The following is a 23,755-nucleotide window of genomic DNA, read 5'->3' as shown; positions in this document are numbered from 1 at the left end:
TTTGAGCCGTCACTTGGTCGATTATACCGACGAATAATCGAGTTGGTTATCGACGTCGACTTAAGCGCCATCTGATCGAGTAGAGAAACAATTAACATCGTAGTCGATCTTTCGAACGTATATACTAGGGACCCTAGGAGTCACCATTGAAATAAGAAGTGGGAGTAAATACGTACTACAATATATATATATATATATATATTTACTATCGCGGATTACTACTCGACTGGTGGCAATCTAGGAATAACGACATACACGGCATAATGCTCGATGAATTGTTTTCGCGTCCTCGTACGAGCACGATTTTCGAGACAATCGTGCGAGGTTACAGTTACGCTCGACGATGATTCAACTAGCCGGTTTGTTGTACGGTTCGCGACGCGCAATCCCGCTTGAAATTCAGTAATTATTTTACGAATGTTTTCATCCTTTGCAACATAAATTAAATAAACACGGGGATAAGCGAAATAACATCGGCGACATATAATAATGGCAGCCCATAAGACAGGAGGACAGAGTACACGTAAGAAGATACAGGTACGTTTTCTTGTATCATCTATCTATCTATCTCTCTATCTATCTATCTCTCTTTTTCATCATCATATTCATTTCATCTTTCTAATCCATAGATTCTTCATTTTTATCTTATTCATTCTTATTCACTTTCTTATTTGTTTTTTTTTTTTTTTTTTATTTATCTTTTTAACATCTGCTTTATGACAATACTATATCAGGTGTGATTAGAATTTTAGTAAGAAATATAAATTATTCTGTTTTTTTTCTTTTTTACTTTATTTTAGTTTCTAACGAGACATTGATTTTAAAGTATCATACCGTCCTTTCTTGATGTATATGTATATATATATATATATATGATATGTGATATGTAATATGTATATACATATTTATATACATATTTATATGCACACATATTACACATGTATATGCATCGTACATATCATATATATATATGTAATAATGATGTGTGTACATAGCAGATATTACACACGGTAGCATGTAAAGGTCAGCTACCTATCAAGTTGTCTCTTTCCTTTTATTTATTTATTTTCTTTTCTAATTCTTTTTTAATTCCATTACTTAGAAGTTCTTAAAGAATCCTACGATTGATCGTTTTTGAAAACCTTTTTCTATTCTCATCTATATGAATTGAACAATTTGAATAATAAATTCTTTAATAATCTAACATTCGTTTAAATATTTATATTGAAATAAGACAAGATTGTTTACAGTAGCTTGTTAAGTACTTTAGTTCAACTATCGAATTATAATTCATCGATCGCCATATTGCTTGTTTGGATGAAATTTGCACGCATGTATTTTAAATGACCGAAATACAGACGTGTATTTAAATTACTGTAATTTTACTTTTTTCTTTTTTTTTTTGTATATTAATTAATTATTTAATTTATTATTAAGACGCAATTGTGTCGAATGAAATTAATTAATATTTTAATTTAATTAAATTTAATTATTTAACTTTTTTTTCTTTTTCTTTCTTAATATTATTATATGAATTTTAATTTTTATTAAATAGACAATGTAAATTAAGAAGAAGTAAAGGGGATAAATTAAAGAGAAAAATTGATTTATTTTTAATAAATATTCAATAAAGGTATCCATGGTCATAAGAGATGAAGTTGAAAGAAGGCACAGAGCTGGAGTTAATTCTTTACAATATGATCCAATTTTACATAGACTTTATTCTGCTGGCAGAGATAGTATTATAAGAATATGGAATTGCAAGAATATGAATGAACCTTATATACAGTCAATGGAACATCATACAGATTGGGTCAATGATATTGTCTTATGTTGTAGCGGAAAGACTCGTATGTATTTTATTTTCTTTTGGATAAAATCTAGTATGATTAATGAAAAATGTTATCTTATTGAAACAAAAATGTAAATAATATTTTTTCTTTTTTTTTTAGTTATATCCGCTAGCTCTGATACAACAGTTAAGGTATGGAACGCGCATAAAGGATTTTGCATGTCAACGTTAAGAACTCATAGGGATTATGTAAAAGCATTGGCATATGCTAAAGACAGAGAACTAGTAGCTAGTGCAGGCTTAGACAAAACAATCTACCTCTGGGATGTAAATACCCTTACAGCTCTCACTGCGAGTAATAATACAGTGACGAGTAAGTGCGCTTTGCAAATAATAAATCTTAGGACAGAGCTTGCTTAAAATATAGTGATGTTGTAGCATCAACTTTGTCTGGCAGCAAGGATTCGATATATAGCCTTGCTATGAACGTTACCGGAACAGCTATAGTTAGCGGAAGTACGGAAAAAGTTCTTAGAGTATGGGATCCAAGATGTTGTACAAAACAAATGAAATTACGTGGCCATACGGACAATATTAAAGCTTTAGTGCTAAATAGAGATGGCACCAAATGTTTATCTGCTAGTTCAGATGGCACGATTAAATTATGGTCACTCGGTGAACAAAGATGTCTGCAAACTTACAGAGTACATAACGAAGGTGTTTGGGCGTTATTGGTACTTTCTATGTTATCTCATTTTAATCAGGTATTTATTAAATATAAGTACTTTTATAACTGCTTTTAATTTATTTTCTCGTAGGCTACAGATACTTTTAGTCATGTAATATCAGGTGGTAGAGATAAAAGAGTTGTAATGACTGAGTTAAGCCATCCAGAGAAATCTTTTGTTATATGTGAAGAAAAAGAACCTATTCTCAAAATGGCTATGACCCCTGATCAATCGAGTATTTGGGTTGCAACTAGTGAATCTACCATTAATAATTGGGTAATCAATTCATTTGATTGATATCATTTGTAAGATAACTATAACATTAATTTACTTAGATGATAATAATAATAATAATAATAATTCATTAAGTAATTATTTCATTTGATTAGTCTATAAGCCAAAGAGATTGGCAAGATATTGGAGATTATTGTGACTCTGCCGGAGGAATGGCAGGAAATGTTGGTGTACCATTAAATACAGAACCGAGCCAGAGGATATTAGGAGCCCCTGCAATACGACACTGCCATATCCTAAATGATAGGAGATACGTTTTAACAAAAGATACAGATGAAAATGTAGCGTTATATGATGTATTAAAAGCATGTAAAGTGGAAGATTTAGGTCGTGTAGATTTTGAACAGGAGATTAAAAAGAGAAATAAGATGGTTTATGTTCCAAATTGGTTTAATGTCGATCTCAAGACTGGGGTTTGTACTTTTACTCAATACAACGATTTATTCATTGAAATAGATGATGATATTAAACAATTGTTAAAAATGATTATTTTCTTTCTTAGATGTTGAGCATCCATTTAGGACAAGATGAAAATGATTGTTTTTCTGCATGGGTTTCTGCTAAAGAAGCCGGTCTTACGGATAATAAGAGTCAAGATCAAAAAGGTATCTTACCTTTATTTCGAGGAGAGTTAGTCTTGTAAAAGAAAATGATGATCATTAAAATTCTTTATAGTAAATTACGGAAGCCTACTTTTACAAGCACTTCTTGAACACTGGTGGCGACCAATGAACGCTGATGATGATAATGAGGGAAATGGTAATGATGGAAATGGATCAGCACATGATAGTGGTAGAAATTTGTACTTCTCTGTACCTGGTCATACACCTGTAATTTTCAGGTATGTAAGATTATCAAAAGCATTTTTCATATTGGCTCAACATATCGTTACAACTAATTTCAAAAATACATTGTACACTTTTTAGCGAAGTTGGCGGTAGAACAATGTGTAGGTTACTAGTACGTGATGCCGCAGGTGAAACAGAAAGTGTATTATTAAATGACACGGTACCATTATGGGTATCCAATATCGTAGCAAATAAACATCTTCCACAATTCATCAAAATACCATTTTATTTAACTCCGCACGCAAGTTCCGGAGTGAAAAGTCTGAAAAAGTAACGTAAATTTTGTTTATTTGAAATTGCACGTTATACACACACATATATATATATATATATATGATTTATCACTAACTCATTCATATTATTCTTCTTTTTTTCTTCTCCTCTAAAGGGATCGTTTAATTGCAAATGATTTTATACAAATTCGAAAAGTGGCAGAACATATTTTTGATAAAGCACTTTGTGCAGGCAGTGATTCTGGTTTAGTAACTGGCGGTGGTAATTCCGTATCTGGTGGTTCTCCAGCAGGAGATAGAGCTAATACAGATTCTAATGCTGATACATCTTCATTAGCCGAAGAAAAAGTTGAAATTTTATGTAATGATCAAGTTTTAGATCCGTCTATGGACTTGAGGACTGTAAGTTCAATAATTTAAAATATCGAATAATAATATCATTCGTATTTTGAACAATTTGTAATTTTTAATTTTCTCTCGATATTTATTATAGGTAAGGCACTTTATTTGGAAAAATTCAGCAGATTTAACACTTCATTATCGTCCTGTCAAATAGTTAATGCTGAATACATCAAATTATGGATCCCTGAAGTGTGCCTGGTTTTGTACTGTTGTTAAGTGCGTGACTCTGATCATTTTTACTAAACGAAAGTCCTATTTTTATTGATATAAAATAATATACGTATATATAAATATATATGTATATATATATATACGGTGCAAAATGCGTTGGGGAAACGGGCAAATGAAGAAAACTTCATAAAGTAGAAGTACACCGACTGTACAACAAACCGGACATCATGAACGTCGTATTATAATCACGCCGATTAAGATGGGCAGGTGTCACGTGACGCGTATGGGAAAGTATCGAACAGCACATAAAGTACTACTGATTGGTATATCAAACGGGAAAAGACTATCGGTTAGACCGAAACGTAGATGGGAGGACAATATTATGAGGGATCTTAAAGAAATAGGCTACGAATATCGCGAATGGATGGGTCGCGCTCAGGGACGGTAACACTGGCGGGATTTGCGTATTTACGGCAATGAACTTTCGAGTTCCTAACGCCAATTAATATAATAATAATAATAATAATAATAATAATAATAATAATAATAATAAATATATATATATTATATATATTTACAGAATAATGGAAAATACATGGGCTACTTGTAGAGTGCAAAATCACATACCAACTTCACTTTATGAAATATTTAGCCTGTTTTCAATGGATGCTTCGTAAAGCGGGTGAAAGCAGAGAGGCACCTATGGAGTACATAAGATTGAACAAGTTAATAGGCAATAACACGTCGAAGTATTAACAGAAGTTATTAATTTTGTCTTTTTTTTTCTTCTTCTTCTTTTTTTTAAATGTATAAAAAATAATGGTCTATATATCCTGTGGCTGAACTTGTCCTTATGAAACCAGGAAATGTAAAATTTCTTTTGCGAATCATGTGCTTTCTCGAATTAGTATGCTTTTTGTACCTGGATATATTTAGAGTATTAAAAAAAAAAAAAAAGAAAGAAAGAAAGAAAAAGCTTATCAGAGTCAGCCAGTTAGTGTCTTCCCATTTGAAGTGTATCACTTATACAGGGTGAGTCTGTCTGTTAACATAACAACTTATTCGTAAATTATTCGTTGTACGAAAACAAAATGTTTGAAAAGAAAAATTGTGCATGATATTTAAGAGAACATATTATAACGCTCTAATCGATTTTTTCTTATCTCACTTTTTGGTTTTTTTTTATTGAGATATTAAGGATGATCACCTTCAATTTTTTTAAACGAATAAATAATCAAATTGTGCGTTAAAGAGATAACATCAAATGAAACTCAATGTATATAATTACTGAGATTACTTTTAAATTAATTAATCTTCTATTAGGAACAAAAAAAATAACTTGATTCTTAACACGACTTTGTTTATGACGGCAAGTCATGTTTGTTGTAAACATGTTCCCAGTTTTAAACGTTAACAATTATCAATATGAAATATTGAAACATCCACACTGCATTTGCAAGAAGTTAACCATCACAACACTGGTGAAATTTGAATGGTTGGTGCGGCATAATTGGTCACCATTGGATCATTAAACTTCATTGAAAGACCACTAACAGGTCAAACATACTTCTTCACGTTCTTGTCTGAATTACTGATAGGCCTATTAAAACATGTACCATGTTTAATACATCAAATAATATAGTATCATGATGATACCACTTAATAAAGCTGTCCAGTACATTATACTCAAAAATCATGGTAAGTATTAGTAGAATATTTGTTCTAATCGTTGGATCGATCAGACGTGTGTCAGTAACATTGGTTGGCCAAACTCGTTTATTAGATTAATATTACTCGATTAATCAAAGAACATTTAAGAATGAAGTTTATCGCGAAACCACCAACGACAGCCGAAGATTTGCGATAACATATTACTACTGTATGATTATAATAATTACAGAAATATTAGAAAAAGTTCCTTCAATTACTGATAATTCGATTACGTTAAAATGCATCGATTGTAATGGACAGTATTTCAAATATCACTTGAAATAAAACTTATTTTATAAATATCTCAATAATTATTCATTTTACGTCCCACTTTGTATAATTTTTAACGTAACACATTTGATTATTTATTCGAACTTGACAAAACAATCTTAAACATTCTATTTAAAAAACTGAAGGTGATCCTAAAATCTTAATAAAAAAAAAAAAAAAGGAAGATAATAGAAAACAGATTAGAGCATTATATGTCTACTACCTAAATATCATGCACAACTTTTGTTTGTGTAACATTTTATTGTATCACAAATAATTTACGAGTTATTTGAAGTAATGTCATGTTAAGAGACTCTCCTTATTCTGTATAAAAACGAATAGCAAAAGCACAATAGAGATCGAGTGGTGCATGGCCCCAGGAAATCACTGCTTACTATTGTTCCCTGGTAAAATGATTTTAATATTTAAAAAAAAAAAAAAAAAGAATAACTCTTTGGTAACACACTTCTTAGCATATAAATTTAATATATATATTATATATAATCATGAATAAATATAAGAGAAGAGTTAATATTTTATTTGAAAAATCTTTAGTAAAAATTTTTTAGATATTTATTAAAGGTATAAATACAGTGGGTAGAAACAAAAGTATTTATACAGAGCTAATTTTTGTGATGATACGCAAACAAACAAATGGTAGTACATCGATAAGAATTATTTTCATTAATAGTTTAATCATTTAGAAATACTAATTACAAATGATTTGTTAATACTTTTGAAAGAGTGATGGACAGAAATATCAAAAAAAAAAACAAACAAACAAATAATCAAGGAACTGGTCGAATTTATGCTAAAAAGGCTACACAGCCATTTTTTTTTTTTTTTTTTTACATATAAAATATTTATGTAGAACTTATCAAAATTATACATTATTTATTATTTGTTATAATTGCAAGTATATATGAATATTTTATTACCCGCTGTATGTATATAAATATATTATAAGAAAAAGATAAAAATGAAAACAAAACCAAAAAAAAGAAAAAAAAAAATACCACAAATAACAAGAGAGCATGACAATTGTACTCCACACCTGCCTTCATATCTTACAGAATGAATTAACATAGTAAGAGAAAAAAAAAAAGGAAATGTCAATTTACCTTTAATCAAATTATATTTGAACAGCCAAATTATACCAGTTCAATATTTCCTATCTGTAATATAGGAAATGAACGAACTTATTATCATCTGTCTTCAAGATTGCAAGATCAAATTCTGTTTTATGTATGGGACTTCCAGTTTTAATTAAACTCCTAATAATAATAATAATAATAATAATAATAATAATTTAGCTCACCTAAAATGTATACATAATCTTAACTATATGACATACATGTTCGTTGATTAAAGGATATAAGTGTTGCAACAGAATTTGATCTTGTGGGGGGGACTTTAACTGTAACCATTAATTAAACAAAAATAACAACAACAACAAATTAAGATACTATAATAATTATAAAAAAAAATAACTTCTCTTCACGAAAAAAAAAAAAAAAGAAAGCAAATTTTACACGCATAAGAGAAAGAGTAATGTGCTATTGTAATAATCAAATCGAATTGTTATCATATAAAAGCAACAAGTGTACGTATACACAATTTGACAAAAACAGAGAATTTTTACCATGATAGTGTATTAATTTTGGATGTGTTGCGTTATATTATTAAAAAAATAATCAATTACATTTGAATATTATTCAAAATAAATTCAACAGATTAATAATAGTTGAATGAATTTCTTTTCTTTTTTTTTTTTTTTTTCGTGTAGAGTCGAGATGAATGAATATTAGAAAAAATCAACTATCGAAAATGGGATAGATATATTATATGTACATTCCTAGTTTATATTTAACCTGTTTTTATCTTTATATGTCAGCAATATATATATACAAGTGAATTTCTTGTATAGACCTATTGTATCTTCAATTTTATTGACACGTTATTCTTTCTAATTCAAGAATTGTTCATATTATTATTCACATTATTATCACATCATACACGCAGGCAAATTCAGATGTACCTAAAAAGAAAAACAAAAAACAAAAAAAAAAACAAAAAATAGACAAGATAAGTAGTAGAAGGATAAAATATTATATTTACAGTGATAAACCAACTTTTACATTGCTTCTCATATTGAAACCAACATATCTATGGTGGATTTGCAATATGTGTTATATATTTATTTATATTATTATATATATCTATCACAATTTTGCATTTATTATTAATATACAGAATGTAAATTTGTATCTGATGATACAAATGATATTAGAGAATGGATTCTACATTTTCTACTTAGTTTTTTTTTTTTTTTTTTTTTATTGTATAATCATCTAATCTTCTTCGTTTGTATCACTAATTACAAGACATCCTATATATATATATACATTCATTTATTTCTTAATGTATTATTACTTAAATGCTTGGTTTTATGATGTATTTATGTACACAAAACACACACACACACACACACACACACATGACACATTATTAATAAGATTATTTAATTCATTCATTTATTCATTTTGTTACAGGAGGTCAAAGAAAAAAAATTAATATTTTATCCATAGTTTGCCAAGCTTTAATATAAATAAGAAGTTTAAAGTGAATGAAGAGATATGCATGCGGAACCATTAGCATACCAATTTCTCATGATCATATTTAATATATATATATATTTAATTAAATATAAGTACAAGTACACATTTTTGAGTAGAATGAAATAAGATATTTCCATGATAGCCAATCGGTGCGTTTGCTTCTTCAAAATTTCATTTTATCTAAGATCATACTCTTTCTTTATTTCTCTCTCTCTCTCTCTGTCTCTCTTTCCCTCTCTCTCTCTCTCTCTCTTACTCAGGGTGCCAGTTCATTCAGTATACATATCTTAATGCCTAAGATCATTAAGAACAAGTATATCACACTTGATTGTTAAAATTACATTAAAGTAAACAATTTGATTTGATTTGTAATTTATATTCTAATTTTGGTTCATTGAATTAATTATTTTCCAAAATTTCTATTTTTTTTCTAAACAAATTAAATGCTCAAATTAACTCTTTATGAAGTATCTTGTAATATTATTGGAAAAATATTCTTCTTTAATTTGTTATCTTGTCTCTCAGGAATGAATTTATAATTCATTGATTGATTGATTTTATTCACATAATGGATCTTAATTGTCAATAACGAATTATAATTTTTTTCTACATACAATTTCTATACCTTAACGAGTATAAGGAAATAATATCTAATTAAAATGTCCATTATCATAAAATCAAAATTGAAAATTTGTAATAATTGTATATTATAGAAGAAGGTAATAATGCAAACCCACCAGATATGGAAAGTTGTGACTGCGTTGTTTAAAAAAAAAAAAAAAAGAAATAAAAAAAAAATACAGTTTATTAGTATGCTAATATTCACACACATACAAACTCACACACACACACACACATAACTATAATTATTAGGCATTTATTAATTATTTATATATGTTATTATAATCATGTTATTATTATTTGTTTTCTTTTAATCTTGTATGCGGTGATAGCTAGGATATTATATTATTATTATTCTTTTAAATATTGCACTTATATAGATTTAAAGTAATAGTAATAGTAATAATAATAATAATAATAGTAATAATAATAATAATAATTGATATTATTATTATTTATTAATAATTACAAATTTACTTTTTGATAAATTTCTGTTGTTTTCTAACAAATGTATATTACATTCTTTTAATGCATTTTTTCATTTTTTTTTTTTTCATATTTTCTTCTTTCCACTTCATTCTTTTTCTTCTTTTTTCCTTCTCATTTCATATTACATTTAAAATAGATTTATTTGAAATTCATGTAACACGATGCAAGTAATATTTTAGAAGAAAGTTACTGTGTAGAGAGGATGTTATTATATGTATATGTAAACATAACGTATACCAAACATAACATACATACATTTATATATATATATATAAAACTACTATACATTAGTAAGCCTTCCTAATTAAAAAAAAAAAGAAACGAAACAAAAAAATATATATATAATGTATATTGTTTATTCATTCAAGAAATGCAGTAGTAATAGTAAATAATGTGAAATATCAAAAAACAAAACTCCTCTGATCACAGTTTGAAAATAATGTGCATGATTTATAAATCAAATCGAATGAGCCCTCGCATCATCATCATCATCATCATCATCATCATCATCATCATCATCATCATCATCATCATCATCATCATGATTATCATCATCATCATCATTATCATCACACTGTGTGCGTATAGTTTTAAAAAAAAGAGTTAGAATGATGTTAATTATTTGTAAAAGGTGGACAAAAAAAATCAAGAACAACAAGAAAGAGGGGAATGGTTATTTATAAAATAGTGCCAAATTTTATACTGAAAAGCAGTGTTCCTTACATATTATTGCACAGATTCTTTTGCAAGATACAAAATTGAAGTGTTGTTGTTTAGTCTTTCTATATCGTCACACTCTGAAATGAGACATTTTTAAAAGTCAGATATGCATGTTTGTAGTTGAAAGAGATGCTGTGTAGAAATGATGAAAATATGTATAACTATGGAAATGTAAGAGTATCATCTTCTTTTTCTTCTTCTTCTTCATCTTCATCTTCATCTTCTTCTTCTTCTTCTTCAACAGCAGCAGCAAATTACGAATGATACTGCCTCATTTAAATAAATTTAGATAATTCATATTCAAATGAAACATTGTAATCATTATTATTATAATTTTATTATTATTATTATTATTATTATTATTATTATTATTATTATTAGTAGTAGTAGTAGTTGTATTATTAGTATTATTATTAATGTTATTATTATTATTATTATTATTATTATTATTATTATCAATAGTAAAATAAAAGAAATATGAGAAATGTACTTGCAATGATTAAATTGTACAGTATTAAAGATATAATTGATATAAAAATTTAATTGTAAATTATAAGATGAGACAGTATTAATCCTGTGCTTTACAGAGGTTGTTTATATTTTTATCCATTTAATCATATAATCTGTAATAATCGCGAAAATCATCACCCATATAGAAACTTATTTTGAAATAGTGTATTTAAAGAAAAAAAAAAACAAAAAAAAAACAAAAAGAAAACAAAAAAACGAAAGAAGATACAAGATTAAAAAGAAAAAAAAATGATATGTGAAATAAATTCATATACTGTGAAAGAAATAATGTTGATTTCTTCATAGGTATCGCCTACTTTGTATTATTAGCGTGTTATCACACTTCGGCGTATGTGTACAACAACCACGTTATTAAAAATAATTCATATTTAAATAAAACATATAATTTAATACAGAATATGTAGTAAAATGTTTTACATAATTTCTTCGTATGTATATTTTTATGTTTACAATTAATACACATTTTAACAGCGTATATATGAAAAAGAACAAAGATACATTTTGTTTTCTTCTTCTATAGTTATTTTCATTGGATTTGTAAAAAAAGAAAAGATATAAAAATTATTTCCTGGGATTAAATTCGTTGTAAATCTTGCCCCTTAAGAATGACTGTTATTATTATTATTATTATTTTATTCATACAAAATATTGATAGTATAATTATGGTCATTGTAAAAAGTAATTCGATAACAATTTATTGATCTTCCCATTTGAAATAATTCAATGAAATAAAAACGTAACATACATACAATCTCTCATTATTATATACCTAATTTATTATCGTTTTATTATTTACAATAATTATAATAACAATGACAAAAAAGATCAACTCAATTAAAATTTGTAATATTAGGTCGAGTCATAAATAACTTCTGGTTCTTACGAGACTGATAAGTGCAAGACACCTTTCATGGAGTTTTTTTTGTTTTCACTTCAAAAAATTGACAGAAGACTAACTGAATTCTCATCCATACAGTGATATCGAAAATCCGTTTTGTTTCGGTGACTTATAATAGGTAAATACGAAAAATAGATTCTACATAGTTGCATCGGAAGTTACTTATGACTCGACCTAATATGACAAGAAGGAAGATCATTTAAATTAAAAAAAAAAATAATATTTTTTACGTTTCGTGTTACATTTTCATAACCAACGGGCAATATGAGGGGAACAAAGTTAATCAATTTGTATAATTTACAAATGTAAAGCAAAAAACGAGGAAAGACAAGAAAAATGCACACATTGTACGATAGAAAGAAAGAAATAAAGTATAAGAGAGAGAGAGAGAGAGAACAAAAATATATACGAGTATTATTATACTTTGAAAAAAAAAATATCTATATATATATATGATGGAATAAATATTGATTCTAAATTCCTATAATATAATTAAACTTTCATCGTGTCGTTTAAACTACAAAATAAATTGATCCTGTTTAAAATGGAAGAAAGAAAGAGAGATAGAAAAATGATTATAATAAAATTGGCAGAAAAACCAAAAAAAAAAAAAATAAAAATATTGAAAAATGAGCGAATGAAATGACGGAGAATGAATATGATCGAATATGATTCTTAAAACGAATTATTATAAGTATAATGTCTCCGAGTATTTCGAAATTTGTTAATGAATTTGAGGAGAAGTAATGATCAAGAAAGAAAAGAACAAAAAAAAAAAAAAAAAGAACAAAATAAAGAAATTAATTGACAAAGTTTACTCGTAGTCTTCTTCCGCAGGTCGAACTTGCGGGAATCTTCTGATCGCTTGATGCTGTTGTGGCTGTGGTCGTCTATGTTGAAGAGGTATATTCACTTCTTCCGGGCTATGAAAAACTTGGTTCACCGGTAAACGAAATTGCGGAAGTTGAATTTGAGAACGTGCCGAGGAAGGAATGCTGTTCAATGCTGTTGATGGTTGTTGACCACCGACGAAAACCTGAACGGATTGGCAAAGTTTTAATAATAAACACAAACTAGGTATATACGATGTTCTTATAGTAAGAAAAACTATTGGGATCGTCATCCTCCCTTTTTTTTGGGGCAAGTCTTTTTCTTATTTTATTTATTTATTTATTTTCCGAAGATAACGAGGATTGTTCTTATCATTCGAGTTGGTTCATGTCGAACGCAAAAACGTTTAAACGATGGTGCAACATAGTTCAATGAAAAGTGCAATAGAAAAGACAACGATAGTAAGCAAAGTATAGAATCAAGCAAAAGAGAATATAAACAACAACAAATAAAAAGAAGATGAAGAATCTTGAAAAAGGCAAAGGAAGAGAAAGAAAGAAAGAAAGAAAGAAAGAGAGAGAGAGAGAAAGAGATGAAGAGTAGAAGAAAGACAACATGCACAGAGAAATCCAATCTATATTTCAACTTAATAGATAACAATAATGAACAACAACATGCGAATAATAATCACGTTGATCGTGAACAGAGAAATCCTTTCACTCGTTGTATTTATTCTTTTCTTTTTCGTGTTTTTCATTAGAAACAAGACAGATGTTTTTAGACACTTCACGAAAAGAGAATCCAAATTGTAGTTGGACGTCACAGAGTGTGTTTGTATGCTGGTATGACGAATTAATGCAAGTCTTCAGAAATGATATGGGAACGGTACCTGCTGCAAAGGACGTCTAACTGGTGGTGGTGCCGATGATGGAGTAATCTGATAATCTCCTGCTTCTCTTTCATCGGTATATATGTCAGCTGGATAATACCTCTCGCTGTATCTCAAGGTTACGTTAGGTTTCGTTTCAGCTTCGGCCAAGTTCAATGGTTTGTAAAGATACTCGTTGACGAAATGATATTGAGAACTCTTCTTGCAACTGATATCACCGCTCGGTGGCATGCAAATCAAATGAACCTAGAACACGAACACAGTTAATAATGACCTTTACTTGGTGAAAAGCGAAAGGAATATAAGTTAGTTATCGATAATGCACGATCGTTTACGTTTACTTCGTAAGGAAATACGAATTATACTTTTATCTTGGAAGTTGTTCGAATAAAGTTGGTGAATCAAATCTGTATTAATACTCAAGTCGATTAGAATTTTGTCAACAAAATCTAATGTGTTAACTAATCTTGCCAGATCGTACAAGTGAAAATGAATTTTGTTCTCAACTTACCTGATGGAAAGTAAATCCTTCTGGACAGATCCACGAATGTTTGGCATTATCATGACAATAATGGAATACCTCGCAGTGCAAATCTTCATCCGCATAATATCCAGTTTGTTTGCCAACGCAATCGAATTTACTTTGTGGAAGAAGTAACGTCAAACGATCAGGTTCCTCTTTTTCTTCCTCAATTTCTTCGGCATTGATCTTCAAATACAAATAAATGATTGTATTAAACACACATTACTATTTAAATCATAATAGTTGATAGATAAAAAATGTATTATTTACATACCGGACCATTAGGACCAATTGGACCACCACCACGAAGAGGTCCACGTGGTGGGCCACCTCCTCCTCCTCCTACTCTTACATTCGATTGATAATCACGGGAACCATCGAGTGGCGATGGTGATGGTTTGCGATACAACTAAAATACAAAATCAAGATAAACATGATTAATTGATCAATCAATAGAACTCTCAACATTTGTAATAATAATAATTATAATAATAATAATAATAAAAACTAAATTTGTAATTACAGGTTGTTGATTATTAGGATTTCTGTAAAGTGGTGCCGAAGATGGGGTTGGTGTTACTGCGTTATCCTCGTAACTGTTATCACGAAAACCTTGACCACCATTTAAGGCTGACGAATAAAGTGGTCCTAATGTTTGTTTGCCAGAAAGTGTAACAGCTCTTGGTTCTAAATCGTAAGGATTTTGAGCAACCGCTATTGCGGCTACAAACAGCAGACCAATTCGATGCATTCTGAAATAATTCAATGAGAAAGTTAAGATATTGTAATTTAACTATTATACATTTTTTATGATTATTCAGTAAATAGACTATAATTAGTATAATTTATAGATTTCATTTCTAATATCTAATGCCACACACGTGTGTATATATGTATATATATATATATTTATCTTAAATACATATTAAATACTTTATGCGAAAGTCAAACCTTGATCATCAAAAGTTTGTTCAATGATACAAAATTACGTTATATTATTATTAAACAAAAACAAAAACAAAAAAAGATTTGCGAGCTTATGTTCGTTACAGCGAAAGTTATAAGAAACTTATAGTTAAACTTTTAGAAAGTTAACAACAACGGGTGCGCTTTATTTCGGCCAATCGACTATAAAGATCTAAACCACCACTTTCTATCTCTTTCTTTTCTTTTTCTCTTTTTTTTTTTTTATTATTTTCTCTCGTGTCCTTCTTTTCTTTTTATTCTTCTCTTTCTTATTTTCTCTTCCTTCCATGATCCTTTTACACGTCAATGACTGAACGTTTTCTCTGTTTATGGAAATAAACTGGAAAGCTAAATGTAAAAGAGATAGAAAAAAAAACAAAGCACACACACAAGAAGTTCGTTTGTTTTAGGCGAAAAGAGAAAACACACACTTGTCTCGCGTCAAGTATTCATTGTTTTTTTTTTTTTTTTTTGTTTAAATTAGTATATTTGTGAAGAGAAAATAAATCAATGATCTCATTGATGTAAAATGATTTAGTAAAAATCAATGGATTTTGAATTAATACACAAAGATACATTTGTATGTTGGATGAAAATCAAAAACAATGATATTCTACAAACAAAACTAATTTCTATTTCAATTTTAATGACGAAGATGGTCAATGGATCATTAATAATGGTCTCTTTGTTAATAAAAAAATCAATCAGTCTGAGTCACGAAAGGTACAAAGATACATTTGTATGAACAAACTACTACGAATGAATTTTTTGATAAAAGTAGTATACAAATTAGTAGAAATATATAAATTAATAGGACAAGATATATAAATGAACATTTTTTAAAAATAAAAATCGATTAATTAATATAAACAATAGGGGTGTCCCGACACGTGTTGCTGTGGCTCACGATCAGTCCGATACACACGTCTTTAAGTCGAACGAATTACCTTATACCGCTATCTGTTAGAATCTTATCGAATTAATAGAGATAATCATGACTCTTTGTTAATATAAACTATTCTATCTTTCAAGTTGGATGAAACTGCACAAAGTGTGCAAAATTTGATTAAAATCGGTTCAGTAGTTTAAGAGTCCATTGCGAACAAACAACGTGTTGAAATAAACTATGCGTAGAAATAATAAAAAACATTATTTCATTCAATCAAGTGAAATGAAAAGAATTTCTATTTCGATATTAGCATAAATCTTCTTCCAATGAAAGCTGTCAATGTATTAGTTAGAATATTTTACAGAACAACAAATGAATAAGTCTCTTTTGTTAATACACAAGTGAATCAATTAGAACAGTCAACAATTACAAAGGACACATTTGCATAGAGAAACTTCTGGCAATATTGTTTCGTTCAATCAACAAAAGAGTTCATATTTCAAACTCTCACGTGAGCCATTTTTCGATGATCGAAAACGGACAGACAGTTAGACATTTAACCAATTATTCATTTTTATGGTGCATTTATGGTTTGCGTGGCGAACAGCTGTGTGGAAAGCGTCTTACTTACTTTCTAAGCGTGCAAAACTCGGACAAGTGTTTGATTTTCACGATTCGTTAAAGATCCTTTATCTGAGACGAGATTCATTCGATCAAATAAATCCTACCGATTATCATTTATTTATTTATTACATTTTCCATTATTTCATGATGAAAATTATTATGATGATAATAATGATGATGATAAACTAATCGAAATTATTTTTAAATAAATTCGACAAGATCGATCTTATCGTTGATTAATTACTCTCACGTTTGCCTAATCGCAATAATTCATTCGATAACTGTCTCAATAAATCTTTCTGATTTAATCGATTTCATGTCTTGTTATTTTTTTTTTTTTTATTATTATTATTATTATTAAGTGTTACATTTGCATGATGATGATGATAGACTAATGGAAATCATTTATAGTTCGATAAGAACGATTTAAACGTTAATTAATTAGACTTCTGTTAGCCTAATCACGATGTTGGCATCCTTTTTAGTACACCTGTTCGTTATAAAATTGAAAGTGCAACCTAAAAGTTATGGCTTGCTTATATAAGATTTCTTTTCTGTGTGGGTAGAGGATGAAAAAGGTTAAAAGTTAAATATATTTTTACTCATTTTTTTTCCTTTTTTTTCATTAAATAATAATAATAATAATAATAAGATAATCGAAATTAGTAACAATTTTGTACGTTTATATTTGATCCAAATGATCTTCCATCATTCAACGATTATTATTAATCAAATTTTTTATTACAAAAAAAATATGAAAAGTTAATAATATTAAACATTAGTACGAATTTTGAGAGAGTTGTGATCATGAATATTAAAAAAAAAAATATTAAACGATAAGTATGTAGTCTCGTTAATATTTAATCGATCGATATGATCGATATTAGAAATTTCAATTGTCCCTGGCCTGTTTGAGTAGGAAAAATGATAATGGTGGTTCTGGTTTGAAGTTGATCGTTAAGAAAAGTCGACTTGTAAGACTCGATGAAGTGAAAGTGAGAGGGGACTGCGTATAAAAATCAGCTCGACAAAGAGGGGAAAGAAATAAAAAGAAAGAAAGAAAGAAAGAAAAAGAAAGAGAAAGAAACAACAAACGTGCTGCTGTATCGTATATCTCGAAGTCGAGTAGTTATTCGTTGTATATATGTACTATATACATATATATTTAAGTATATATACATATATATACTTTGAAGGATATCAAAGGTACGTTTGCAACGGTTGGAAAAAGAACTGCGACTTTTTGGTTCTACTCCGAATGTCACGTGGAATTCAATCGTTCCGACATGATTCCTTTTCTTTGAAACCTTCTTTTCTCTTTTTTATTATTTTTTTTTATTTTTTGTACTTTTTCTTTTCTCTTATTTTATTCTATTTCATTCCAATTTCTCTTTAATCCCGTAAATCCCGTCAGGATAAGAACATTGTTCGCATATTTGTCTTTCCATCACTTTGAATTTAATTTTAATACTATTCGATGAATTTTCGTACTTTAAATTTAACGTTAGATAACTATAATAATAATAATAATGATAATAATTAGGAAAAGAAAAAGAAATTGGAACAGACCAACGTTATTGAGTTACATGCCTTAATTAATATTGCTAGATAATTATAATTAAAAAAAATAAATGAACGTTATTGAATACAAATTTAATTTTACGAAGTTGTATTATAATTGTTATGAAAGAATAGATGAATAAATATCAAATAAAAGTTTCATTTTAAGTTAATAATTTTTAATTAAAAAATATTATTTATTTATTTTTTTTTTTTTTAAATAATATTCAATGACTCTAGTTTGAATGATTTCAAATCAAATAATTATATAATAAAATAATATAATAAAAATGATTAATTAGATTTTCATTTGTAAGTATATTGATGAGATAATTTTGCAATGATAGAATAATGAAGAAATTATTGATTTATGAGAATTGTTTTATCAGATAAAATAATTGTAGAACTTCTCTGATTAATTTTTGTTGTTGTTGTTGTTGTTGTTTTTTATGAAAGAAATAAAATCATAAATTCGATCATGCATGTATTACATAAATATTGTCGACTGCTTTCACATGATATTTGCGTAGATACGATCTCGAATGTGATAAATAGAAAGAAATAAGAGAGAGAGAGAGAGAGAGAGAGAAAAAGAAAAAGAAAAAGAAAAAGAAAAAACAAGAAAAGAAATCAAATAAAGTCAGTGGTCGATTAAATGGATAAGAAATTATTTCGTAGAAAGTTTTTCCAAGTAATTAAATTTATATCGAACTATAGTTTTGTATAGACGAAAATGTAGATACATACGTAAAAATAAATATTAAGATTTTCATTGTAAATTAACAAAGAATGATTAATAATAAATACACGTATGTGTGTATGTACGTACGTATAAAAATATTGTACATAATTATAGATTTATGTTTTTATTTTTTTCTTTTTTTTTTATTGATTGATTTAACACCGGTAGCAGGTAATTTTATTCGTTATTAACATCCCGTCATTAGTCAAATATTATTTCGTAGTTATATGGATATACTTAAATATTTATTTCCTTTCGTACTTTGTGATTTCTCTTGTAGTAACGAGTGACAGATCATATAAATCATTGAAACTTTCAAATTGATATTAGAATCAAATCAATCGTGTTATAAGAAAATCAAAAATAAACAAAAGACAAGTCTTCCTGTTTTCACGTAATCGTAAAAAACAAAAACAAAAACAAAAACAAAATATTTCCTACGTTACTTACTAGATTACGTATTCGTGTGTTTTACCTTAATCGTTTAAGTGCACATGGGGTGGGTGTTTGACACCCCAACAAATTCTTGATCTCTCGAAAATGGTACTACTGAATTGGAAAAAATGAGTTATTTGTCCAGTGCCATCTAGTGTTCATTCAGATTGGTATAAAACCTATTCTATTTTAAAAACAGATGTATCAAACTACTTTGACAAAAATGATTGCAAGGTCTAAATATTAAATAGCGGTTTCAGGAGACAAGTGTCAAACATTTACAGTGCACTTTAACTAACTTTTACCCAAGTGTGCACTTTAAGGGTTAATTCTTTGCACCATAGAATTTCAGATAATAAAATAGTCCTTATGTTGCATAGAAATTTGATTACATTTTAAATGAAACTTAATTGGTATATTTTTTTTATTAATAACAAGTATTACATATAATGTAATAATGTAAAAACATTAAAAAAAAAAAAAAAACAAAGAATTAATAACCAATTGTTTTTGCGTAAATAAGACGAAATATAAACTTATGAGTATGTTTAGCTATTTTGCAATAATATTTCGAGATGTAAACACTAAAAATGTCTCAACCGTGCATTACGGTGTATCAAAAAGGTGGGGGACACTTTTAATCCTACTGTGCCCCCCAAAGAGTTAATCGATGCTATAGAAATTGTTCAATCTTTGATTCGAGATAAATAAAAAAAAAAAAAAAAAAAAAATTCAGTAGCACCCAGTGTTTCGAATTAATCTAGATTTTTCTTTGTTCTTTTTTTTTTTTTTTTTAATCGAGATTAAAATTGTAACACGATAGACATTTCTCCAATTGCGTATGGTCTCATTCCTGTGGTCTTAGCTTCAGAATAAAACGTTGAAAGTTGCGCAAGTAGATTGTAATACGATGTAGTGTAAAGTATGGGTCAAGTATCACTGTCACTTATGTTAGATCAAGATTAAAATACTTTGGTATTCGTGTATTCATATTAATTCAAAGAATCATCTGATTTCTTTCTTTTCTATTCAATTAGTTCTAATCCAATGATTTTGAAACATTTCATATGTATTTGTATAAGTCAGTGATAACAAAAGCGATTTGCTTTGATCGCATTGCTGTGGCTCACAATCAGTCCGATACACACACGTCTTTAAGTCAACGAATTACCTTATACCGATTATAAATTGAGATATAAACTATTCTATCTTTTAAGTTAGATGAAACTGCACACAATGTGCAAAATTTTATTCAAATCGGTTTAGTAGTTTAGGAGTCCATTGCGGACAAACAACGTGACATGCAATTTATATATATATTAAGATGTAATGTCATGTAAATACCTTTTTTTTATCACCAAATTATATAATAGAATCAGAATAATTAATAAACGATAATTAATCTATGTAAATATTTATTAAATTAAGAAATGATCAATTAAATTTTTCTACAAAAAAAAGAGTATCTTGTACTAGTATAATAAATTACTATGAATAATATAAATAATAATAATATAAATAAAATTTATTTATAAATAATACAAATTAAAGAGAGAAATTTGTTGAGAAGAAAGAAAAAAAGAATAAACAAAAATTCATCCTTTTATTATTTTTTTTTTCTAAATTTTATTATTATTCGAGTAATTTGTTGATGTCTAGCAACGAAGAACGTAAGAAATAAAAAAATTGAGGGTGAAGATTTAAATTCGATACCTTAGAAATTATCTTCGTAATGAAAGAAAAATTAAGAACGTGCAGATATATCAGATACGTTGGCGGTTCTTTTAAAAAAAAAAAAAAATGTTCATCGGTCGAAGAAAGCAATTGCATAATATAAAAAGAGATAGTTGTCCCGCAAGTATAAATGCAGAGAACGCGGCTGTATAATATAACCCGCGTGTAGGACACGTAACCGGCCAACCACCACCACCACCACCACCACCACCACCACCACCATTACTACCAACATTACCACCATCACCACCCGACTGGTTCTGGACACGCTCTTAAGGAAATCTGGAGCACACTTTATTCCTGTAATGACATTTTTTTCTTTTTTTTTTCTAAACTACGCGAATTCTTTTTTATCCATAGGGAAAACATTTATATCGCTCGTATGTAATTTTATCGATAAATATTTCTATTTGTGTTGTAATGAAATTATTTTTAAAAAAGTTGTTCTCTCGTTGACAAGGAGATAAAGAAATAAAAAAAAAAAAAAAAAACAAACAAAATGTTATTACAATTAAAAACAAAATTAGTACAAAATTTCATTGATAATATTGATAAGTATATTAGTGCTAAAGTTTTTAAGTTGTAATTAAAATCAATTAGAATTATAAAGTTTATAATTGAATGAAATCAATTTTAATTGTGACAAATTTAGAGAAATAATTTGGAATTTAAATTCAAATATTTATGAACAAAAAAAAAAAAGAATAAAAAGAAAAAATATATTATTGTAATTAAATATTGAATACTTTTTTGAAAAAGAAAATAAAATATACAAATATTTCAAATCAAATTTAAAATCAATGAATGAAGTAAACTTATTTTTATTGAAAAAAAAAACTAGAGGGGTGCCCTCCTCCCCCCTTCACAATCATTCCGAATACCACCGTCTGTTAGAATCTTATCGAACTAACAGAGATAATCATGACTCTTTGTTAATAAACTGAAATAATTCGCAATAAATTGAGATATAAACTATTCTATCTTTCAAGTTAAATGAAACTGCACAAAGTGTACAAAATTTGATTGAAATCGGTTTAGTAGTTTAAGAGTTCATTGCGGACAAACAATGTGACACGTAATTTATATATAAAAAAAAAAAAAAAAAAGAATATAATTTTGAAAATGAAGAAAAATTACATTGAAAAGTAAAGAAGAAAAAAAAAAATTGTGAAAAAAAAAAAAAGGTAAAATACTTGCAATCGATTAATATTCATAAATTGGTTATAATTTCTAAGAGAAATTGTTCGATAAGTCAAAAATGAATGGATGATTAATATGTATATAGATATATGCGTATAATACTGAAAGTAAATCTTACAATTTATCGTCTAGTAGTTCTATTCACGCGTGCAAATTCGTTCCTGATTCGTGGTAATAAGTACGACCGGTTTTAACGGAGGTTTCCGCGAGTGAGGCACGTGTCATAACTCTTGGTACACCGTGCGTGACCAAACTAATTTCATACATTTTCCCAACTACGACAAAAAGGTATCGTTCATTTACGATACTCGAGTGAGTTTAATTAAATGTTACAATCGTGTCGGACATTGCCCTGAATAAATGAATCTTGTTTATCAGATTTCTCTAGATATTAAAAAAAAAATGAAAGAAATCAAGAAAAAAAAATTCTTTATAAATCTCACGTATCTTTCAAAAAATAAAAAATAAAAAACAAACAACTAATTATATCTAATAATCGTCACGAAATTATTCCATTTAATTTAATCGAGTTTCACATATTAAAAATAAAATATACATTTTCAATGAGACACCGTCATATTCATAATTCCACACTGATGATATGAGACCAAAACAAAAAAAAAACAAAAAATAAGATCGATATTATAATATTTCAAAGTTTGATGAAAAATTGAAAAAAAAAAAAAAACACACTTTTTCACTGTACTCTCTCGTTGGAACATACTCTTTCACGTATTTGAAGAAACTACTAACAAGTTTTTTTTTTTCTTTTTTTTTTTTTGTATTATATTAATCGTAACGTTGATCTGTAAAAAAAAAAAACAGAAAAGAAAAGAAATTCTAAATTTTGAGAAAATTTAGCTTACTTACCTGTTGACAATTACTAAGGTAGATTGATTGAAGTAGAATTTAACAAGGAACACGTAAACCCTCGGATTGACAACACACACGAGCTTTTATCATGAGAGAGCGGTCGGGACTCGTCATTCTCTTATATATAGTCCTACCAGCTGAAAGTTACCTCCACCAGGTATAAA

At 27.9% G+C, this 23,755-nt stretch overlaps 2 protein-coding genes and 1 long non-coding RNA gene across 5 annotated transcripts in view; 1 reads left to right on the top strand and 2 right to left on the bottom strand.

Moving 5' to 3' along the window:
• Positions 1-239: 239 nt before the first annotated feature.
• Positions 240-11,824, top strand: LOC107064150 (WD repeat-containing protein 48). 3 transcript variants are annotated; one of them, XR_016178479.1, is made up of 12 exons: positions 244-537; positions 1,634-1,850; positions 1,953-2,165; positions 2,231-2,526; positions 2,611-2,796; positions 2,910-3,227; positions 3,317-3,419; positions 3,490-3,655; positions 3,741-3,932; positions 4,051-4,297; positions 4,389-4,513; positions 5,049-11,824. XR_016178479.1 is itself a non-coding variant. In XM_089178200.1 (11 exons), exons 1-11 carry the CDS (start codon positions 490-492, stop codon positions 4,449-4,451), a joined length of 2,049 nt encoding a protein of 682 aa, XP_089034326.1. In that variant the 5' UTR covers positions 244-489; the 3' UTR covers positions 4,452-11,824. The 3 variants fall into 3 exon arrangements, 2 of the variants coding, with proteins under 2 accessions (XP_089034327.1, XP_089034326.1); XM_089178200.1 differs by having other exon boundaries at positions 4,389-11,824; XM_089178201.1 differs by lacking the exons at positions 4,389-4,513; positions 5,049-11,824 and having other exon boundaries at positions 240-537; positions 4,128-4,268.
• On the bottom strand, positions 9,277-23,714 carry LOC107064209 (uncharacterized). The gene is made up of 6 exons (XM_015316629.2): positions 23,589-23,714; positions 15,092-15,320; positions 14,843-14,977; positions 14,557-14,754; positions 14,046-14,291; positions 9,277-13,361 (listed from the first exon to the last, which is right to left on the bottom strand). Exons 2-6 carry the CDS (start codon positions 15,317-15,319, stop codon positions 13,140-13,142), a joined length of 1,029 nt encoding a protein of 342 aa, XP_015172115.2. The 5' UTR covers position 15,320; positions 23,589-23,714; the 3' UTR covers positions 9,277-13,139.
• The window catches only part of LOC149030638 (uncharacterized), an 84,513-nt gene continuing 70,034 nt past the window's right edge, over positions 9,277-23,755 (bottom strand). The window contains exon 2 of the long non-coding RNA XR_016178481.1: positions 9,277-12,332. This is a non-coding gene — a long non-coding RNA (uncharacterized LOC149030638). The remainder of the gene's footprint in view (positions 12,333-23,755) is intronic.

This window comes from Polistes dominula, unplaced genomic scaffold (genome assembly GCF_049000335.1).
Source record: "Polistes dominula isolate Pdom_NZ unplaced genomic scaffold, Pdom_raw_medaka contig_77, whole genome shotgun sequence".
Classification (NCBI taxonomy): Eukaryota; Metazoa; Arthropoda; class Insecta; order Hymenoptera; family Vespidae; genus Polistes; species Polistes dominula.
The sequence above is the reverse complement of the archived record's forward strand: the minus strand, read 5'-3'. Positions and strand labels throughout refer to the sequence as shown.

Excerpts from the sequence above, each read along its gene's own strand:
- LOC107064150 (XM_089178200.1), top strand. The coding sequence starts at position 490 with ATGGCAGCCCATAAGACAGGAGGACAGAGTACACGTAAGAAGATACAG. Across the intron at positions 3,420-3,489 it reads TAAGAGTCAAGATCAAAAAG|TAAATTACGGAAGCCTACTT; the intron begins GTATCTTACCTT and ends AATTCTTTATAG. Across the intron at positions 3,656-3,740 it reads CATACACCTGTAATTTTCAG|CGAAGTTGGCGGTAGAACAA; the intron begins GTATGTAAGATT and ends TACACTTTTTAG.
- LOC107064209 (XM_015316629.2), bottom strand. The coding sequence starts at position 15,319 with ATGCATCGAATTGGTCTGCTGTTTGTAGCCGCAATAGCGGTTGCTCAA. Across the intron at positions 14,978-15,091 it reads ATCCTAATAATCAACAACCT|TTGTATCGCAAACCATCACC; the intron begins GTAATTACAAAT and ends TTTGTATTTTAG. Across the intron at positions 14,292-14,556 it reads AAGGATTTACTTTCCATCAG|GTTCATTTGATTTGCATGCC; the intron begins GTAAGTTGAGAA and ends TTCGTGTTCTAG.